The 20,285-nt window shown below is 40.1% G+C and overlaps 1 protein-coding gene across 1 annotated transcript; it reads right to left on the bottom strand.

The window, feature by feature from the left end:
- Positions 1 to 347: 347 nt before the first annotated feature.
- On the bottom strand, positions 348 to 19,688 carry mfng (MFNG O-fucosylpeptide 3-beta-N-acetylglucosaminyltransferase). Its single transcript, XM_044029288.1, has 8 exons — positions 19,048 to 19,688; positions 11,863 to 11,908; positions 10,597 to 10,699; positions 9,619 to 9,772; positions 4,337 to 4,422; positions 3,639 to 3,804; positions 3,459 to 3,544; positions 348 to 1,356 (listed from the first exon to the last, which is right to left on the bottom strand). Exons 1-8 carry the CDS (start codon positions 19,396 to 19,398, stop codon positions 1,305 to 1,307), a joined length of 1,044 nt encoding a protein of 347 aa, XP_043885223.1. The 5' UTR covers positions 19,399 to 19,688; the 3' UTR covers positions 348 to 1,304.
- Positions 19,689 to 20,285: the final 597 nt, after the last annotated feature.

Below are 20,285 nucleotides of genomic sequence, written 5' to 3'. Positions count from 1 at the left end.
TAATGCGACGTATTTCCAATTTTCCCAAATTCAATCTGATTTTTAAAGATCTGAGTACTTTTTGCTCAGTTGCGTTTATATAACTGGTGAAAATGGAAACAAAAATCTTTTGTCCTCAGATTGCCTATGGGATGTGCTGAAAAAAAGGATATAAGATACTCTGTATTGCACATTCTTATAGCCTCTGTATGTTTTAAAATAGTACTGGAAAAAAGCAGCATAAATGCTCTGTGTTCTAAGAGTTAAACATCGTCTGTAAAACATATTGATGATCCGTGAAAAAAATGCACAATGATGAATCAGTCTTTAATCAAATTAAGGTTTGTGTAAAAAAAAAAAAAATTCAATTTTTCAACAAAAATGAGTTTTAATAAGTGCTTCACTTTTCATATGGTTCACTTTGTACACTGTCATTTAAGGAAAGCACTGGTGTGTTCACACCTGACGACATTCTATCAAAGGCCGTACATAAGAAGTGGATGTCGTCTTCCACTTTGACGCCAACACGGAAGTACAAAATACACTGAATAGCCAGCAGGGGGCGACTCCACTAGTTGCAAAAAAAGAGGTCAATGAGAAAATGAGCCTATTTCATGATACATGATTTACAACAATAAACATTTATCTGAGGAGTGAATGGACTGCAGTAATAGTTTTAGTTCCTTTTCAATCGAACATGTTTTCGACAATAAACAATAAAACAATACATGCTGTAGGTGTGGACACCTGTGTGATTGACAGCTGGTGTCGTCCAACAGGAGCCGAGTATCCCGGATAAGACGTGTGGCGGAAATGTGGATGTGCTGTATGAATGTGTGAGTGAAAAACTGGCAAAAACTGTAGCTTAAAGCGACGCTGTGTCATTATCAAGACTAGAAAAGTGCTGTTTTGCAAAATGTCAAATCAGGAGTTTAGATTATCATCAGCTGCCATTTGGATGACTGTACACACAGAGTCAAATAAAGCAAAGGTCCCAAATGTACTCGACTTGAAATATTCAAACTTGAATAAAAAAAATAAAAATACATATATATACCACAAAACTCATGGTGAGTATTACCTTATTTAATGTAAACGCAAATAATCCTTCAGCCAAACTCATGCATGTTATATGTTTAACGCACATTAAGAGTGACCATCAAACTGAATCCACCTCACATTGAACTCATCTGTAATTTCTGCTCGACCGCCGTGTGGACAGATAAAGTGGAAGACAATCAGTGAGTGTCTAATCCCTGATGCAGGAGGTCCAACAGTCATGTCCCACTTGTTTCTGGAAGTAGTCGTCGTCACTCGTGATGAGTTCAAGGACACCAGCTGGTGAGAGGGTACAGCATGCAGTGGACAGTCCTGAACCTGCAGACAAGACAAATTAAATGCACGCTGTTAAATGTGACGATATTTCTTTGCACATTTTAATTAAATGTTAACATGTTTAGAGTCTTTAGCCCCTCCCACCAGACGGGCACAGATAAAAGCACACTCCTCAGGTGCGTCTGATAACCCGATACAGTTTCTCTACATTATACTTTTCTTTTGTCAAACTGGAGACATTAGGTCACATTTTCGCAGGGTAGGAAACTGCAGTGCAGAAGTTAACGACCAGAGATTTACACGATGCTGAAAAGTTATGACGGAACTATTGATCAATAACAAGAGAAATGTTGTCGACTACACCTTCAAACTTCTAAAGGACCAAGTCCTAGTAAATAAAACTTCATTTAATGAGGTAAGAGCCTTTAAAAGTCATTTTTATGAAGGAGTTATGGCCTAGATAAAAAAAAATCTAAGTTCTAGTCAATTTAATGAACAACAGGAAAATGTTTTTGCTCTACTTTCTTAAGAGGACAAAGTTGTGTTGATGTTGTTTACTTTTGTAACACATTCATATAGATATTTTGCACATGTAACCACAGCTAATACCAATATCAACAATACACAAAATCCAATTTTAAAGTTCAGAGTTTCCGCCCGCCGAAAGCTTTAGAATTGATGGAGCAAAGTGGTGACAGCGCGGCAGATTAATGACAGATTTATAACAGCTGTTGATCAACATGACCTTGTTTGTTCATTTGCGTTTGACTGTTTAAGCGACAGCATGACAAGATTTGCATCCCGCCCCCTAATCTGTTTATGACGCCGTCAACAAATCACCGCTGTCACATTTCCTCGAAAAAGAAAAAAACGAAATCTAGTAAACAAAAGTGTAACGTAAAACTCGCAGCGACGCTGAGCGTGACAGTTCTGCGTGAAGCGGAAACGTTATCGCTAAGAGCTCACCGTGGAGCACTTTGTTCTTACAGCAGGAGACGGCGAGGACACAGCTGAGGACACAGCTGAGGACGCTGAGACACGAGTAACATCACAGAGCTTTTATCTCTGACTGAACAGGGAACAGGACGGACTGGAGGTGTCGCATGCTCGGATCGGATCATCGCACGCGTGAGAGCGGAGGAGCGGTGGGTTCACACGGCGGAGACGTTTGTGCCGCGACAGTCGAGTATTTCTATTTATTAATAATATATCTGTGAGAAATATACGATGTGATTTCGTCAAGGTTTGAAAAGTACAATTTTCTACATAATATAACATTTCTGTAACCATATTATTGTGAGCTAAATTAGGTAAACAACCATTTCCACATTTCCATTTTCCATTTTTTCCATTTCCCGGTTATTTATACATAAATTCTGCAAACAAACAACTAGAACAAGGTAATGTGATAATTATGTAAAACTAAAATGCTATAATACTGTTTTTTTTACAGTGTACATGTACGAATGAAAATGGTCAAATAACACGCGACGAGCAGCTGTTTGTCTACAACCTTCACTTATAAAATCCACACAGGACTGAGGCAGAAACGGCTCTGCTGTTGTGAATGTCTCTGCAATGGAGTCAATCAAATATCAGACAGTTCCTCCAATCATCATGTAGAATTCCAGCTTCCAAGCCCCGCCCACTGCTCCATTGACTCCCAGAGAAGCTGAGCTTCCCTGAGAGTGACGTTTTTTTGCCGCATTTGTCCAAAACCTATTCTGTGCAGTCCCATAGAGAACAGCTGAAGCTGAGCTTCACGTGGTTTTAATGTGGAGGCTGCTACGGGAATACAAAAATCACGTAAAGACTTCTTCAAGGCCCGCTAACAGAGTTAGGGTAACATTTCTACTAGTGCTGCTAGTTCTAATGGTGTTCTAGCACACGTTCTGTAAAGTATTGTAGTAAGTATTGAAATGTAAATACAAAGCTGAGTTTCCCTTAATCCTGGTGCTGGGAACCCAATGCCCTGCATGTTTTAGATGTTTCACTGCTCCAGCACACCTGATTCAGTCAGCTCATCAACAAGATTTGCAAAACCCTGGTGACGAAGCATTCATTTGAATCAGGTGTGTCCACTGATGTGAACATACGACAATCACACAGACACAGCAGAGCTCCGGCTGATGTGACAGACTTACCTGGAGGGGTCGTCCTCTTTGGAGAATCTTCCTTTCACCTCGATGCTGTTCATCTTGTTCTCAAACATCCCATAGCTCAGTGTCACCTGCGGCGGAGAACACACACGGAGAGAGAGGCTTTACGACAAACGCCAACAAGAACGTGTGCATGTAATGTCTCCGTCATGGAAGTGCTTGTACCTGTTGTGGGATACTTCTGTGGTTCACGAGCAGCAGGTTCTCCAGGTGAGAGTGGAATAGCGGACAGTTCACCATGGAGATGCCCAGTCTCTTCTCCACGATGAAGCCCACCGTGCAGTCGTCAGGGAGACGGATGGTGGCGGACGTCTGCTCGAACCGGGAGCCACTGAAATACACAGATTATCTGTTTATATCCAGTGTCTGATACCCAATATTCAGTCCTTTCAATAGTAATATGACTTGACCTAACTTGGCAAACACGTCACTCCTAACTTATTACCCTTAACTTTGTACTTGGTAAAGTAATAATATTACTGTTATGTATTAATGAGTAATACACTATTTCCCAAAACTATATGCTATCTGAGTGACCATTCATAGGCGATGAATTTTTAATCTAGAAACAATAGAATTCAAGGAAGACTTTTTTTTATTATGGAATATCAATATGGTATTTATTCAATATGAAGACTTTATATTTGTATTATGTTTATATTTTCTTACTTTACACTGTAAAGGAGAAACTAAGGGGTTTGGGGTGTTTAAATGGAAAGTAAATAACATGTGTAGTCAAATTTATACTATGTGCAAAAATATATCAAGTAGTAGTATTTGTTGTTGGATTTGCGCATTAATCACGATGTGACGCTCCACGTCACATGGTACAGATATTACACACACACACACACATACAGTACCTGGCCCATGGACTCATCTTTTCTGCCAAAGAGCGACTGAGACAGAATCCTGCTCCACCTGTGGCGAACCAGAACTGCACCTCCCTCTGAAAACACACACACACACACATTAACAATTACTTGAACTTATCCAGCAATATTTCAATGCCACACAGTATCAACCGCCAACTCATCAAGATCTTCAGTACATTCCCTCTTTGGGAGGATGGTACTTTTTCAATATAGAGAGGAAATCAGATCAGATTGTTAAATTCAACAAAGTAATTCCTGTTTTTGGCCCAAAACATCATCACTTTCAGGAGTGCTGGTTGACAGCAGCCTTGTTTGGTAAATTTGTGAATCCAAAGAAATTATTTCAAACATCTAGTGGCGCCTTTCCACAAGACAGTTCCGGCATGGCTCGGATTTGGGTCGTTGGGTCGTTTTCCATGACTATATAGTTCCTCCTCGACAAGGCTGCACCGAAATGCTGTGACATTGTTTTATGAGCGACACAAACATGTCAGCGAAAAACGTATAATACATTACATAAAAATAAATTTCAAGGAGAATTGCAGTGTCAGAATAAAAAAAAACTTACTAATTTGTTCCTAGTGGCAAAAAAGGCCACCTTCCCAAAAACTGCTGTAAAAATATTATATATTAAGATTTTTTTCCACTTTAAATGTCAATCTTTTAAGATCAAATATTTATAATATTTTGAATTTTCAACACTTTAAAGGCCATTATGTTTACACAACTCCACTGTTTTTATCGAAGAAAAACAAAAAAACTACAATAATTTCCATAAAATACATTTCAAGGAGAATTAGATAATAAAAAATATTATCATTATTATTAATAATAATGTTTTTACAGCAGTTTTTGAGAAGGTGGCATTTTCTGCCACTAGGAACAAATCAGTATGTTTTTTAAAGGAACTCATAAGGATTGAATTAGCAACTTACATTCCTAAGCACAAACCTAACAACTCTGTATAGGCCAGCTGAAACTGGCAAATCACAAATGAAACCCTCGCACTCATAATCTGTCGACAGTGTTCCTCATTACAGCTTTTGTTGAACCTAACTTCACTGGGGCATCACAAGAATCAATTACTCAGCTACGCAGTCCTCCCCAAGGTCGACTCTAGGTATAAAGCAGAGGAAGGCGCCAGACTTCTTGACCTGAAGTCTCTCCTCCTTTCCTCCAAACTAGAGATATACCTTAACTCTGAGATTCACTGGCAGAATGACAAGAGGACGCCCAACTGTTATTGTCTCAGTTCTCCACGGATCTGAGCCGTCTTCACTAAACCCTTTCAACTTCACTCATCACAGAAACTCCGTCGTCTCACCTGATAATCAAAGTCTCCGCAAACAAAACACACAAACTAATGACTTGTGAAGCAGTTGTGTTGTTTTGGGGGTAACTGAAATCATTAGAATCAGTTCATTAACAATATTTATTAACAGAAATCGCTCAGTGACTGAAATACGACTGAGCGGTTCGTGATTCGGCTCATGATCGCCGGCTTTCAGCAGTGCTGTCTCGAAACACACCAGACTCCACTAACCCACAAATATTGAGGTTTTAGACATTTCCTCTGCTAAATGTTGGAAATGAATGCACATTTTCAGGATTTGTATGTATTTTTTTGTAACATCCTGAGTAGTCTTGTGTTCTATTTCCTGTTTTATTTTGAAATAATTACCACAGCGTCTTGTTTCAGTGTCGGCTTCCTGTAAAGTTTTCCTCCTCTGTGATTAGCTGCCCCGCCTTGATGTGTTTCACCTGTTTATCATTATCCCTCCACTTGTGAATATTTAGTGATTGGAAAATAGAGATAATATAACTTATTCTCATCTCCATCCGTCTCTGTCATCTGGTTTCTTTTCAGGTGTGAGTTGATTGTTTGGTGTGTGATGAATCACATGTTCTTTATCTCCTCCTCCTGTATCTTTTTATTTATCTGCTGCAGAATAAACAAAGGGTCTGTGACTGGTTTTAAAAGAGGTCACGTGTTTCAGTCGAGTAAGAATTTATCGCGTGCTGTCATCGTTTTTTCCTTCAGTCTCTCCAAACCAAATATTTCCTTGCACTTCCATTTATTTTTTTGATTTCCTTTCTCATTTCCTTCCTTCAACAGCCTTTTCCATATCTTTCTATTCCATTACTTTCAAATATTTACATTTCTTTTGCTTTGGTAGGCTTTTCTATTGATTCCATCATTTCTTCCTTATATTTCTGTTCCTTCCCAATCTCCTTTTCTTCCCAGTATTTCCTTTCTGTCCTCTTTTCTTTACGATTATCATTTCTGTCTCTTCTGTTTCCCCGTTTCCTGCGCAGTTGTTCGCATCCATTACCCATTTTCTCTCTCCTCCTTTTCATTCCTCGAGATCTTTTCCCTTCACTTTTTCACCCCCCTTTGTTTTAAACGCCATTACTGTTCTCTAATTTCCTCTCCTTTGTTTTGAACCCCCCCCCCTTTTCTGTTTGATTGTGAAGTCTGTTCCCCCGTTTTTTTTCTTCCTTCTCTGTGCCTCCACAATAGTGACAGGAAATCAAAGAAGATAAGAAGCCAAATGTAAGAAATGGAGACAGAGAGGAACCAATGAGGTTTGGTTTTACCTCTTTCCTCCGTCGCCCATTCGACCTCGATGTAAATGTTGAAAGGCAAGAAAAGAGAGGAGTGGAGGAGAGGGAGAGATAGCAAGCAAAGATAAATAAAGATCTATTTTTCAGTGTAAATGGGTGCAATCAGGGCAGAGAATGTGACACGCGAGAGATGAAGAGAGTCATTTACTTCAAGGAATGGGAGGGAAAGATTGAAAGGTGCAGGGAGAAAAGAGAGAGGATGACACACTTTTCAAAGAGCTCAGTGGAATCATGATGCACTTTGAATAAGTAGGAGCATTAATCCTACTGCAAAGCATGTGAGCCAAATGACTCTGCGTGTGTGTGTGTGTGTGTGTGTGTGTGTGCTACCGATACTAATCACTCATTGATCCCACAGAGATCAGAAAATCCTTCCCATAGGAACAAAACCCATCCATCCATGCGTCCATTCATAACTACATCCTTCCCTCCTTCCATTTCATCTGCAGTGTTGAGAGGAGAAGCATTTTTTGATCTATTTATTTTTATTATTTATTTTTTTAAATGGATTTTGCATTCTAACCTGGCCCCGGCCGCATTTTGGCAGAAAACCAATAGGAAGAGAAACCTCAGTGTCAGTTCATTAAGAGCAGCAGAGCATCAACGAGGAAAGGAAAAAAGGGGAGGGAGGCAGGAAAGATGGAGTGATGGACAAAGTGAAGGAAAAGGATGGAAATTGGCAAGAAGAGCAAAATAATAACAGCAATATAAATGGCAGATTATCCAGTGGTATTAGAACTCCACAGCAGAGGTGATCAAGCAAGTCTCCAATTAAACCTGGGGTTAGGCAAGATTTTTATTCTTTTATTTCTTCGTTATTGATGAATAGTTCCATAATTACCTTTCAGCATGATGGAAAACCAAACATCTGTGAAAGAAGACGTCTTAAAACTGCCTCCTATTTACTGTTTCAGTGCGAGCAGCTAGGCTAACTTTATTCTAATGATTTTAAAACGTCAATGAGACACTTTCCAGGTTCAATGAAGCTTTGTTTATTGGCGTCAAACAAGAATTAGTACATAGAAGTTTAAGTTGGGGGCAATTTGCAACCTATTTTTGTTGCTAAGATCTCAGACGACTATCGTTGGCGACTACTTTTTCTGTTGTCTGGACTTTTTTGCTTATTTTAACCATAACCATAAAAGTTGAACCAGAAAATGTCCTGTGAGTTAATTGCTTTTGCCCATTTTTCCAGAATAAATTTCAATATCTGGCAGTTATTTACAATTTGAAATGAAGAAACACTGTTAGTTGTACAGGAACACCAGATTGTGCATGTTAAATTTGAAATGTCAGCAGTGTAAAACATATTTAAAGTGAAAATGTGTTTTGTTTGAGTTTTGAGTCTCAATGTCCAAAAATTACGGGGTTTTTTTCCACGACTCTCTCCTCTCTGTTGACAAAGACGCAGATTCGCCGGCGTACTGCAACAGCGTGAGTGAAATTACCGTAATAACCACAGCACAAACCGTCACGTAATTGCGCTGATGCAAAGTGCAGATGTTCTGTTCGCGCATGCACGCGCGGCCTTTACACTGCAACCCAGAAAAGGGAAAAGCGGTCTAAATATAATAATGTAGCATACAATAAAACACTCTTCAGAAATGGCTTTTTAAAGATGGAGAGATTGACGTCTGTTGTGTATGAAGCACGTACATCTGCCTATGCTCGTCTGGTGGGAGGGACTCAGGACAGACAGCCTCCATTATAAAACATTGGAACTTAATAGCTTGGAGATAAGACTGAACAATCAACTATTTTTTTTAATTTTAGACCTATAGCGATCTTGCCTGCTGCAGATATAATCTAACCTCAGTGTGCATGTGTTTGGGCCGTGGGAGGAAGCCAGAGTAACAAAAAATCAATGGATACAGAGTGAGAGCGTGTGAGCAGCAGCTTCTAGTAAAAGTAATTTTTTTTTTTTATTTCTTTGAAGAAGAAAAGGTGCAAAGGACACTAGTTTGGTTGAAGAGGATATTAACTCCCACAGTGCAACAGTGGACAAGAGAGGAGGATGAAAGACGACCGGATTCACGTGAATCAGTGAGTGATTGACAGCAATGAGGTCCAATTGGGAATAAAAGGTTATCAGTGAAAAGAAAGCAGAAGGAAGGAAAGAAGGAAGGAAGTCACGGTGGAGATAAAAAAAAAAAAAGGAGAAAGAATCTCAGACGACAGCACGGCTAGAAAAAAAATTAATCTGCGGAGTCACATCCAAGACAGTAATGTATCTCAGAGGGGTCACCCTGCCTTGAGGAGTTATCGGTGCACATAAATTAAATTCAGCCTGTGTTTCAGGGGAGTGTTGTGGTATAAATGCTGCTTCAGAGGCTTTACCACACGGCCAAGAACTAAATACAACCGCTCATTGGAAACTCTGACTCTTGACGTGAATTTCTCTTACATGACAATGGACAAATTTCAACTATCATCACAAGAGCAGAGGCACAAAGCACAGGCGTAGCCCTGCCAGGTCTGACGAGAGGTTTAATTAATCTGCTCAAATCGCAAATTCAGGGCCTTATGCAAACGGGACAGTGTTCTAAGTGGTTGAAGCTTCTTCTTTTATAAACCTTTTGCGAGTAAACCGCGAGGTTCATATGGCGATAATATGGGACCTTTGAATCAACACCAAGGGACGGTACCGTTGCGTTGCCCTCCAGAAGTTCATGAGCAGTGATGGGCTTGTCCAGGCTCGGTTTGCCCACGTAGATGTCACTCTGTTGGGGGAAGGCTGAGAGCAGAGAGAGCAGGGCTCCCAGGTTCACGTAGTTGTCATCGTCCACGTGGCAAAACCACCTGAAGAGCAACGGACAAGAGTACAGGAGAAAAATGGAATTAAATAAACCCCATGTTGTTTTTACATCAGTTACATCTGAATCACTGGAGGAAGATCCATGAAAGACTTGTTCAGGCATCGTTGCCCAAAGTTACCAAAGGTCAAATCACAATACTTGGCAATTCTATTTCTTACACGTTTTAACACTTTATTTCTCAAACGTGTAGGTCCAGTGTGATTGTTTTCTATCGTTTCCTGATCTGCTTGTGTTACTTCACACGTTTGGTTGAAAATGAAGCTGGAAAAGCTGTTGTACTTTGTTGTTGGTGGACTGCCATCTCTCTGGGTTTTCCAGGTTTGTTTCGGTGTAATATTTATTTTTCTTGTTGTACTTGCTCTTGCTGTGGTTTTCATTGACTTTGCGTTTGGTTCTTTGTTTCTGGTTTTCTGTTTTCCTGACCTTTCTAATTGTTTTATTTTGTAGTTTTGTAGTATCTGTGACAGTCTGCCCAGCCCTGATGTGATACCCTGTGTTCTGAGGCATTTTATTGCATCTAACGCTGCCTTTACATTCAGTTATTTTTATTTTAACACCTTGTTTTCTATCTGATTGTCAGTGTAACAAGGCTTCATTCCAAACCAAACAGCCTCATTTCCTGCTCTACTCTACTAATAACAAAGTGGGAGCATACAAAAAGTTGTTTTGTAGAGCTGTCGTGTTACCAGTGTTTCTTCCTGCAGCACAAATTGGTAAAGCCATTAATAATAACTGTGGTAAAGCTGCTATTAAATAGTTTATTCTGGTTTAGAAACCCGATGATGGACGGACCTCGATCTGTCTCACCTCTTGTCCGAGGCCATGAAGCCGTCGTACTCGGCAGACATCTTGCAAGACAGAGCCTGCTGGCTGTGATCTGACTGACAGCCTGTGACCACCATGTTGTAACCTGAACCGAGAGAGAGAGAGAGACAGTTGATGTTCCCTGTTTGAAATAATACGCTTATTTACAGTACTAACATATTAATATAAGTTTAGTATAAGTCATTTTATTATGTAGATTTAACGGCTTTAGCTTTGGAAACACAAAACACAGCACGTTTTAGCAAGAGCTACACAGTTAGCTGGAAAACTCACGGGGTTAGCATTAGCTTAATTAGCTACATGAAACCGCTGTGACTTTATTTTATACCCAACACAAACAAACTAGTGACTTGTAAAGCAGTTGTGTTCCGTGTAACTGAATCATTAGAATCATCTCATTAAAAAGATTTGTTCACAGAATCAGTTCAGTACTTCCTGCATGACTGGAGCGCAGGGAACGACCGGGTTGTGATGTGGTTTCCCGTTAGCTAAGTACACCAGACTCTGTTAAATATTTAAGAGCTTTTAGACATTTCCTTTGCTAAATGTTGGAGATTAACGCAAGTTTTCAGGACTTTTAAGTCTTTTTAACTGATCTACAGTTCGACATTGTTTGCTTTGATTCTTGTGTCGGACGTCGTGCTCATGACTCTTCCAGTGACGACACTCTCTGACCAATCAGTGGCCGGCAGCCTGATGACGCCACATTTCGTATCAGCTTAGCTCACTTGGAATCTCGCAGAGCAGGTACTAAAAAAAGTGCCAGGTTCCGGGTGCTCTGACTAATGGAAAACCAAAACCAAAACAGTCGAGTCAATTCGTGCTGGAACTGTTTAGTGGAAACATCTGTCTAACTATTATTACCATCATATAAATGATTATGGTATGTGAGAGGGTAAAACTTTGCTGTTATAGCAACAGCACCTTATTGGGGTGGAGTGGAACATGCTCCCAGGGAATTACTGCCACCCAGTGGACTGGAGTGGAACAACAATGGGCCAACAATGGACTGTGTGCATGGAACATCACGTCTAACTCACGCTATTATTTAAACCAGCTCCTTAACTATTTGTCAGTTGTTGCTAAGGGGTATTTTTGGACTTAATGTTAGCAATTAAAACTTACAATGTCTTTGAGTAATTAGCCCTGAGGGATACAACATGGCCTAAAATGTAATAACTCTGCGTCTTACAGTCAATGGTTCTTTTCCCACAACATAATTTCACTAGATGAATTATTTCAGCATACCTTCTGAAGTCAGGTCAGCATCCTCCACGTCTGTGAAAATGAACGTCTGGACAAAAACAAACGACAAAAAGAGAGAGAAAGCATTTTAAACACACCAGCTTTGTTCAGCACATGATAAGCATCTTTTTCCACATCTGCAACAGAGGATCCTGAGAGCATCTTCATCACTGAGCAGCCACACACACACACACACACACACACGTAATCAATATAGTTTTAAATAGAGCAAACTGGATGTGACAACAACAAGGCTCCCCTGTGTGAGCTAAAACTATGAGTCACAGCACAGTCACACACACACACACACACATAAACCCGTACTTTTTGTGAGGACCCTCATTGACATAAAACTTCTCCTTATTCCCCACACTGTAAATTCAACTTAAGTCTCAATGGGACATAACACAAACATGTCCACTGAAGATCTCAACCACGAGGCTTCTTCAGTTTTAAAGTAGAGCTGCAACTAACAAGTATCTTCATATTCATATTTCACAATTAATCCAGTAATCCAGTAATCCAGTAATAATAATAAGTATAAGTAATAATATTTGGTCCATAAAATGTCAGAAAACATTAAGAAACATTGACCAGTGTTTGTCAAACCTGGCAATGATGATGTTCTCAAATGTTTCGTTTGAGTTTTTAATGATGTCTTTGTTGTATGGAGCAAAGACACAAAGAAAATAATCACAGAAGCTGAAACAATCAGAAATCTTCTTTTAATCACGAAAAAAGCTTCAAACCGATGAATCGATTATCAAAATAGTTGACGATCGAGTAATTGTTTCAGCTCTAGTTTAGAGGCGACAACTGAAGAAGCCCGATAGATAGATAGATAGATGGATGGATGGATGGATGGATAGATAGATAGATAGATAGATAGATAGATAGATAGATAGATAGTGTAATGCTGACCTCTGGTGGACTTTTTGCAATTGCTCACTTCTTTGCATAAATCATTTGAACTGAGTCAAGTATAGGTTTATATACAGTATATGCATATATATATAAAGAGAGAGGGAAAGTGCGTATTGTATGTAGACTTTAAATAAAAATGAAAAGTAAATTGCTACTTATGTAATCATTTTCTTTCTGGACGACACTGAGGAAGCTCAACCCACAGTTGACCAAAATGCTTTACAAAATAAAAGCATTACAGACACACAGCATCAAAAGCAGACAGTAAAAACAAATTCATGAAACATAAATCAAAGCATAAAAACACACAGGAATAAAAAGTGAATTTAAAGAATAAAAAATAATTAAAAAATAATAATAATAATAACTGTCACCACACTACTGGGTATTAAAAGCCATTCTGAATAAATATGTTTTAAGTTTGGAATTAAAAAGATGGATAAAGACTTGACCGTGTGGCACATTCTATCCCATAATGTTTGGCCGCTGTGATATTTAATTGTGTAACATTTGGGATGGTGTGTCAAAAATGTTCTGTGGCAACAACAACAAAAAACCATAAGAAGTAGTGTTCTGCTGCACTGTTGAAACGAAACACTGCATCAGGTTTTTACTGAAGCAGCCTCATTTCATTTCATCGATCAATACTCGTTCAACCTCTCTCTCTTTCTCTCTCTCTCCCTCTCTCTCTCTCTCTCTCTCGCTCGGTGACATAAAAACAACCTCTAAATCTCCACTTCTGTCATTTTAATACCAATCAAACTCCTGCACTCTCCCTCGCTTGTTGCTCTGGGGGCCCTTCATTTTTCATTCCCCCGGTGAAGCAGGAAGAGGATGAGATGCACGGATCAATGCCCCCCCCCCACCACCACCACCACCACCACCATCACATCCGTGAGCTTTTCCATCCCAGAATACTCTGCGATCAGCTCCTCCAGTCGTAACTCAGACCAAACTACCAGCAGTAAACTGACTCTAAACTGGAGTCAGAAACCAAAAAGGGTGGACTGTCACTAGCAGCGGTTACTGGGCAGGATGATTTACAGAGATCACACCGAAATGCATCAATCCAACCTTGTTTTTCCACAATGTTAAAGGGCCAGTAAGTGAGATTTGTTCTGCCCCACAGCACGAAATGATTGTAATACATCTAGATGTAGTTTTTTGATCTACATACGTCGGTGGTTTCTTGGCCGTGTAATCGGACTCAAGCTTTCAAATCAGCCACTTGGCTCTTAACTGTGTTCTGCGGGGAAATTCTGAGGCATCTCCAGTGGAGAGTAACTCATTTATCCACATATTCATGTTTTTTCTGCTGGGATTTAGCGCTGCAGTGCATCACTTTTGAATACAAAACGTCTGATTAGGATCAAACTGTCGTGAAATGAGTTGGCACAATCAGCCCCACGCGACTCTCTCTCTGTGTTTCTCAGCGTGACAGTTGAATGTCTTTACACCTTTGATCACATACACATTCCTGTAGCTTCATCCTAGGCCATTCAACCTTTGACCTACACACTTGTAGCTCTTCCCAGATATCTCTCTCCCGAGCATATTTACACCCTCGGTCTTCATACAGCAGCACGCTAAAAATAAAGCTGGATGTTCAGTGGTACGGTATCAAGCAGACATGTTATGGAGCATTTATGGACGTTCAAATTGTTTTCATAATGTTGCTCAAAGGGCTCATAAAGAAGAAAGTCAATACCACTAACATGTATGCTGTCAGGTTGGTGCTTGATATCAACTTTCAAGGGTCACTGCTCTCAAGTTACCGGGCAAATGGACACTATTTATCATTCGTGGTGTGGTTGTGTGCAGGTAAACTTATAACATGTAACCAGTTCGGCCATTTTTTCCAATATGACCAAATACCTGTCATAATCGCTCTTCCTGCAAAAGCGAACGGGGGAAATGGGCATCGAGCAGAGTGCCAGTCGGAACACGGAGGATTTGAATGGGACTTAATGTATCGATACTCGTGGCTGAAAAATCGATACAAAACAAAATATCGATATATATCGCAGAATCGATAAAATAGCCCAGCCCATGTCCCAAGTGGGTTTGTCCATGGTTTGCATGGTGTCCCCAGGAGCATGTTAATGAAACCATATGGGACCTGCATAATTTGCCAACTTCAAGTCTTGGTACCCTTTCCAGGCTACTAATGGCCATTTTCCACTATGGTCCCAACTCACCTCGCCACTGAACGGCACGTTTGGTTTTCTACTACAAAATAGTACGCAATCAACGTGGGCGGAGTCATCACTGCACGGCTGAATGAAACTGCCCTGACTTTGTTTTACACACACACACACACACATATGAGTGACTAGTGACTTGTAAAGCAGTTGTTTTCAGTGTAAGTGAATCATTAGAATCAGTTCATTAAACTATTTGTTCCACACGAATAGGAAGTACTCCGTCTGGCTCAGTCACTGGACTGAAATACAGCCACAGGGTTTGTGATGCAGCTCGTCGGCCACCACTCGCAATCAGCAGACATTTCCCTGGTAATTGTTGGAGATTAACCCATGGTTTTAGGATTGTGAAGTGTTTTTAACTGATCTACACTTCGGCTTTATTGGGCTTTATTCGGCTTGATTCTCGTGTCGGACGTCTCTTCCGCTCTGACCAATCAGTGGCCGGCAGTCTGGCGACGTTACTCCTCAGCTCTGTCATCTCGTTCACCTAAGCTCACCAGCTCCTCCTCCTCACCTCCCTGCCAGCCACTCCCTGCTCATTAGTCCAACTCTCCCCACCTGTTGCACTCAGCTGCCTCTGATCACCAATCAACCCAGTATATAAACTCACCTCTCAGTTCACTCAGTGCCAGATTGTTCTATGTCGCCAGTACTAGTCTCTCCAGGGTTATTCGGGTTGACGGATTCAGCCTGTGTGCTGCCTGTCATCTCCCTTGTGTGGGCTTGTCATCTTGGGCTCCAGGATTTCCCTCTGCTTTCCACGGTCACGGAGCTCAGACAGCCAGAGATCTCCAGTGAGCCCAGCTTCTCCTCGCAGGGTTTTGATTGAACTGTCGCTGAACATTGTGCTAAATAAATATCGTTACCAACTGTCTGCCTGTCTTCGTGTACTGCATTTGGGTCCTTCCCTGACCCGCTACAGCCATAGGTGGGTTCCATGTGGGGCTCATGGAAAGCCCATGTGGGCAAATACAAGTGGGGCCACCATGAAAACCATGGATAAACTGGCTTGGGACCCATATTATCAGAGCAAATGTAACCCTTATGGGGCACGCTGGCTGGGTATAAATCCATATCTGCTCAGGTTAGCCTTCATTTTGTTATTGTAATTAGTAACGCGTTACTGTTAAACAGCAGCAAACCTGTAGTAAACAACGTCACTGCATTAACAGCACTGAAATTCAAAGCTTACAGTATTAGCATGCTGAATTTACATCACCACAGTTTGATTAACCTCCACAGAGAAGGTTACTGTATATGTTTTTGCGATTGATAGAAATGTTGATGTTGGAAGAAATAATTACATTTTGGTGGTGAAGTGAATACAAAACTCGGCCGAGTGCTTTGCTAGTAATGACTTTTCACCTTGTGAGATGGACAAAGTGAGCGGGTGATTGTGTATGAATGTGTGTGTGTGCTCATTCTGGCACTCTTCACTTCCTGTTCTATGACCTGCTTCCTTTTCAGTATTGTTAACAGTGTTGCCGCGCAGTGACTGCTTCCCCTCAGTCCAGACAACCTGCCTGCGCGGCTTCCTGTGTGTGTGTGTGTGTGTGTGTTGCCAAACCTCATTTCTAAAGAATGAGTTACAACCTTCCAGTTAGGTTAAGGTAAGGGTTAGGCATTAATTAGCTATTGTTAAGGTTATGGAGAGAGATGGCACCTTTATGCATCCTTGTTTTTATTGTATAGACAGGGCTGTTTTGGGATGTGTGCTTACAGTTTTGTCATATTATATTATTCAACGTAGCACCGCATCACAACATACATTATCTTAAGGCACTGTACATACAGTAGACAACATTATAGAGAGCAGAGAAACCCAACAATTCACACAATGAGCGAACTCTATAGGCATCAGTGGATAGAAAAAAATCCATTTCACCGAAAGACAGACGCAGATTCAAAGATGTGCGACCATCTGCCTAGACAGGTTGGGGTGAAAGGAAAAAAGGGGCAGAGGTAGGTATCAAAGAGAACTCTAAACACAAAGAACAAATGCAAGAGCATTTAACAAAAAAAAAACTGAATTATTAATGGAAACACAAACGTGCATTTTTCCTTTAAGTTAACCTTCGACACATTTCAACTGAAATAACTGATAACTCCCAGCAAAACAACACAAACCTATTATCTGTTCACGTCTCACAGAGCATCAAATGAACTCCGATGTGATCATGTGTTCAACACGTGGCTGTCAAAAGTGTGTGTATGTTTTGGCTTCCTGTGGCCGTGATATGTGTCCAGAAATAGAATTTACAGTTCTACAAGAAGCAACACTCACTCATTTCACCTTGGTAAGCAATTATGAGAAACACTACAAAGAAAATCAGAGCACAGATGCAAACGTGAGGCCTCTTCTCAACTCTGACACGCTGAAGTGTTCGCACAGGTGCAACACGAGTGAGACGAGCTGGTAATCAAGGTCACCAATGTGTGCTAAACAATGTGATTTATGTTCAGTGGTCTGAGAAAATCAAAAGTGATTTAAAAGTGACGTTAAATCATGAGCTTCAAGCTTTCAGAATTGTGTGTGTGTATGAAATGGGGGAAAAACTAACGAGCTGAAACAAATCTAAAACTCTCATGTGTCACTTTTGAAATACGAAAGAGGAAGAAACTGTCAGCATCTATCAATATCTTCCTCTTCTCCCGCCCCCGTGCTTCTCATTTGAAATTTCATCGAACGGCGACAGAAGCTGCAAACATGAGAAACTTCCTCTCAACACCAAAAACATTAACCACTGCTCGTGGTATTGTCTTAGAACATAGAATAAAGATTATTTACCGACATGTTTAATGTAATATTCACCTGTTGCATACTTACTGTGATTGGGTACAGTTAAAAAGGATGCAATAAATCCTCTTTTATGAAGGTTCCAATGTTAGAGAGTGCGTTAAAGACGACGTTGAACCCTCTGAGGCTGAGGTTCATGCTGCTGCTCAGCTGTATACAAGGTCTAGTGGACAAAATAACAGGAACACCCAATGTAACGTAGCTGGACAAGTGTCCACGTTTAAAGCCTCTTGCAAACTAAAAATTAGCAAGCAAACCCGTGATATATTAACTCCTGAGTCAGGCTGAAGCGATTTTCAATAAATATCTAAATGTGATTATTTTGATGACATAAGTATTATCATTTTCACTGGTTATTTCTGTGTGGTGTTTTGTGCAGATCTGTGAGAAACAAGGATGTTTTCTTCAGTCTCTAGAATACGATGTGTGGACATGTCCAAAACAAAACAAGTGGGGGGGGACAACAAAACAGTAACTCTCAGTGCTCTCACAACTGATTTACTGGGAAACAAATATGACAGAAGTGCTATTAACGGTAAAATTAGCTACCAAGTTCCCTACTTGGAAATCCAACTGCAAATGGAATGTACCAAATGATATTAAAATGATCCAATGGATGACATAAATGTATATTGAACACTGCCCCAAGTTTTAAAAAGTGAGGCTCGCTACAAACATTAACGCTAACAGCGGGAACATGAATGCATGTCGTAGCATTGCAGAGAAGTGAATACCAATTAATAACATACTCATTCTTCACATGAATGTGCAACATAACATAATAATAATAATAATAGTAACAATGCAAGAAATCACTGGTATTCGGAAGTCGAGTCGTTTTAACTTCACTGCTGATTGAACACTTACATTTTTGGGTTTGAAAAATCCTTGAATCCTGAATTCAAAGCCATATAAATGCTCTTATAATAATGCCAATTTATATATAGTTCTGGGTCCTGTGTCAGTTATTGTGATTGATCAGCTTTGCAGCAGGAAGTGGATGTTTTCATTTCATAGAGCACAAGAGTTTCTTATCTGATCTTAAAAATACTGATCTGGATCCAGTGATATATGCATAATGTATGTGTCCAAACAAAAATAATTAAATTTATATAGTATGTAACTTACAGTACTTTTACCATAGGCATTTAACTCCAATGGTGAAATAAATTCACTTCCTTTTTACACCTTTCTGTCATAGTTAAACTTTTACTCCTCGTGGAGTCATTTTGGACTTTTAAAAGAGACACAAAAGAAACTCACGTGCGCCTTGGTTCTGGAGATCCACGTCTCCAAAAGGAGCGCAAGACGCGTCTTGTGGAATCTGCCCGTGGTCTTCACAGCGATGAAGATCTCCTCCTGTCTCACTCTGGGCTGAATAATGACTGGTGCGTCCTCGGTGGTCAGGTGTCCACCGGTGCTGCTGATGCTGTGTGTGGCCGGCTTCTGAGCGTCGTCAGCCGGGGACGGAGTCTTCTGGATGGGCGAGGGTAGACCGTGGGGCGCACTGAGTTTGGGTGGGTTGCTGGTGTTTAATTGAAAATCCACGTAGAGGATGATGAAGAAGGTGAAGATTAAGACAAGCAGCCTGCGGCGAATCCATCTCCTCTTCATTTTAAACGTATTTTGGACTCAACAAAGTATTAGTTCAATCATGTTCTGGGTCTAATTTCGTTTCCACATCACCCCCTTCTCTCTTTTAACGCGCGTCACCGTCAATTTCCCCCATTAAACCGAAACTTGGTTCGAATTTTAGATGGAAAATAAAAAATGATATAAGATATTAATCATAAGGCTGATTCATGTTTTTAAAAAGCGGCATGGCGCGACTGATTTCCCCCTCATTTGCTGCGTAAAAGCCGCTGTCACCAGGATGTGAGAGGCGTAGATCTGCCCACTGTGATTGTCACTGATGTCGAGGATCAGACGAAATCAAGTCACGTTTCTTCCTGATTTCAAAATAAACTAAAAGTTGTTTTACATGGTACTTCCGCTTATGGACTGCTTTTATTTTAAAAGAATTTAAAGAAAGAAAAAAAATACAAGATGTTAATGTAGTATTAAATATGTACTTGAATTACTGAATTTCACTACGTGAAATGCTGTATTATGTTAATTAAAGTTTATAGTACAGCTAATGTAGTTTCACAGTATGTTCATGCATTGAAGTTTCAGTAAAGTTCTGAATTTGTTTCTTGAAAATGTTCTTAAACTTCTGTGAAGTTACAGTGAAATACCACATTTGTGTACGAAAATACCACGAGCCAACAGTGAACTTACAGTAAAATACAATATCAGTGAATACATTTTTAAACCATCGTGAACTTACTGTTAAACGATTGTGAGATTGCAGTAAAATACAATATATATTATAGTATCGTGCATACAATGTCATGCATACAGTGATATACTATAAATGGTGCAGAGACCTGTGATAATACAGTAACAAAGATACAATTCCCTGTATATAAAGACACATTTGTTGTGATTTGCAGTAAAAT

The sequence above is a fragment of the Solea senegalensis genome, linkage group LG6 (genome assembly GCF_019176455.1).
Source record: "Solea senegalensis isolate Sse05_10M linkage group LG6, IFAPA_SoseM_1, whole genome shotgun sequence".
NCBI lineage: Eukaryota > Metazoa > Chordata > Actinopteri > Pleuronectiformes > Soleidae > Solea > Solea senegalensis.
The sequence above is the reverse complement of the archived record's forward strand: the minus strand, read 5'-3'. Positions and strand labels throughout refer to the sequence as shown.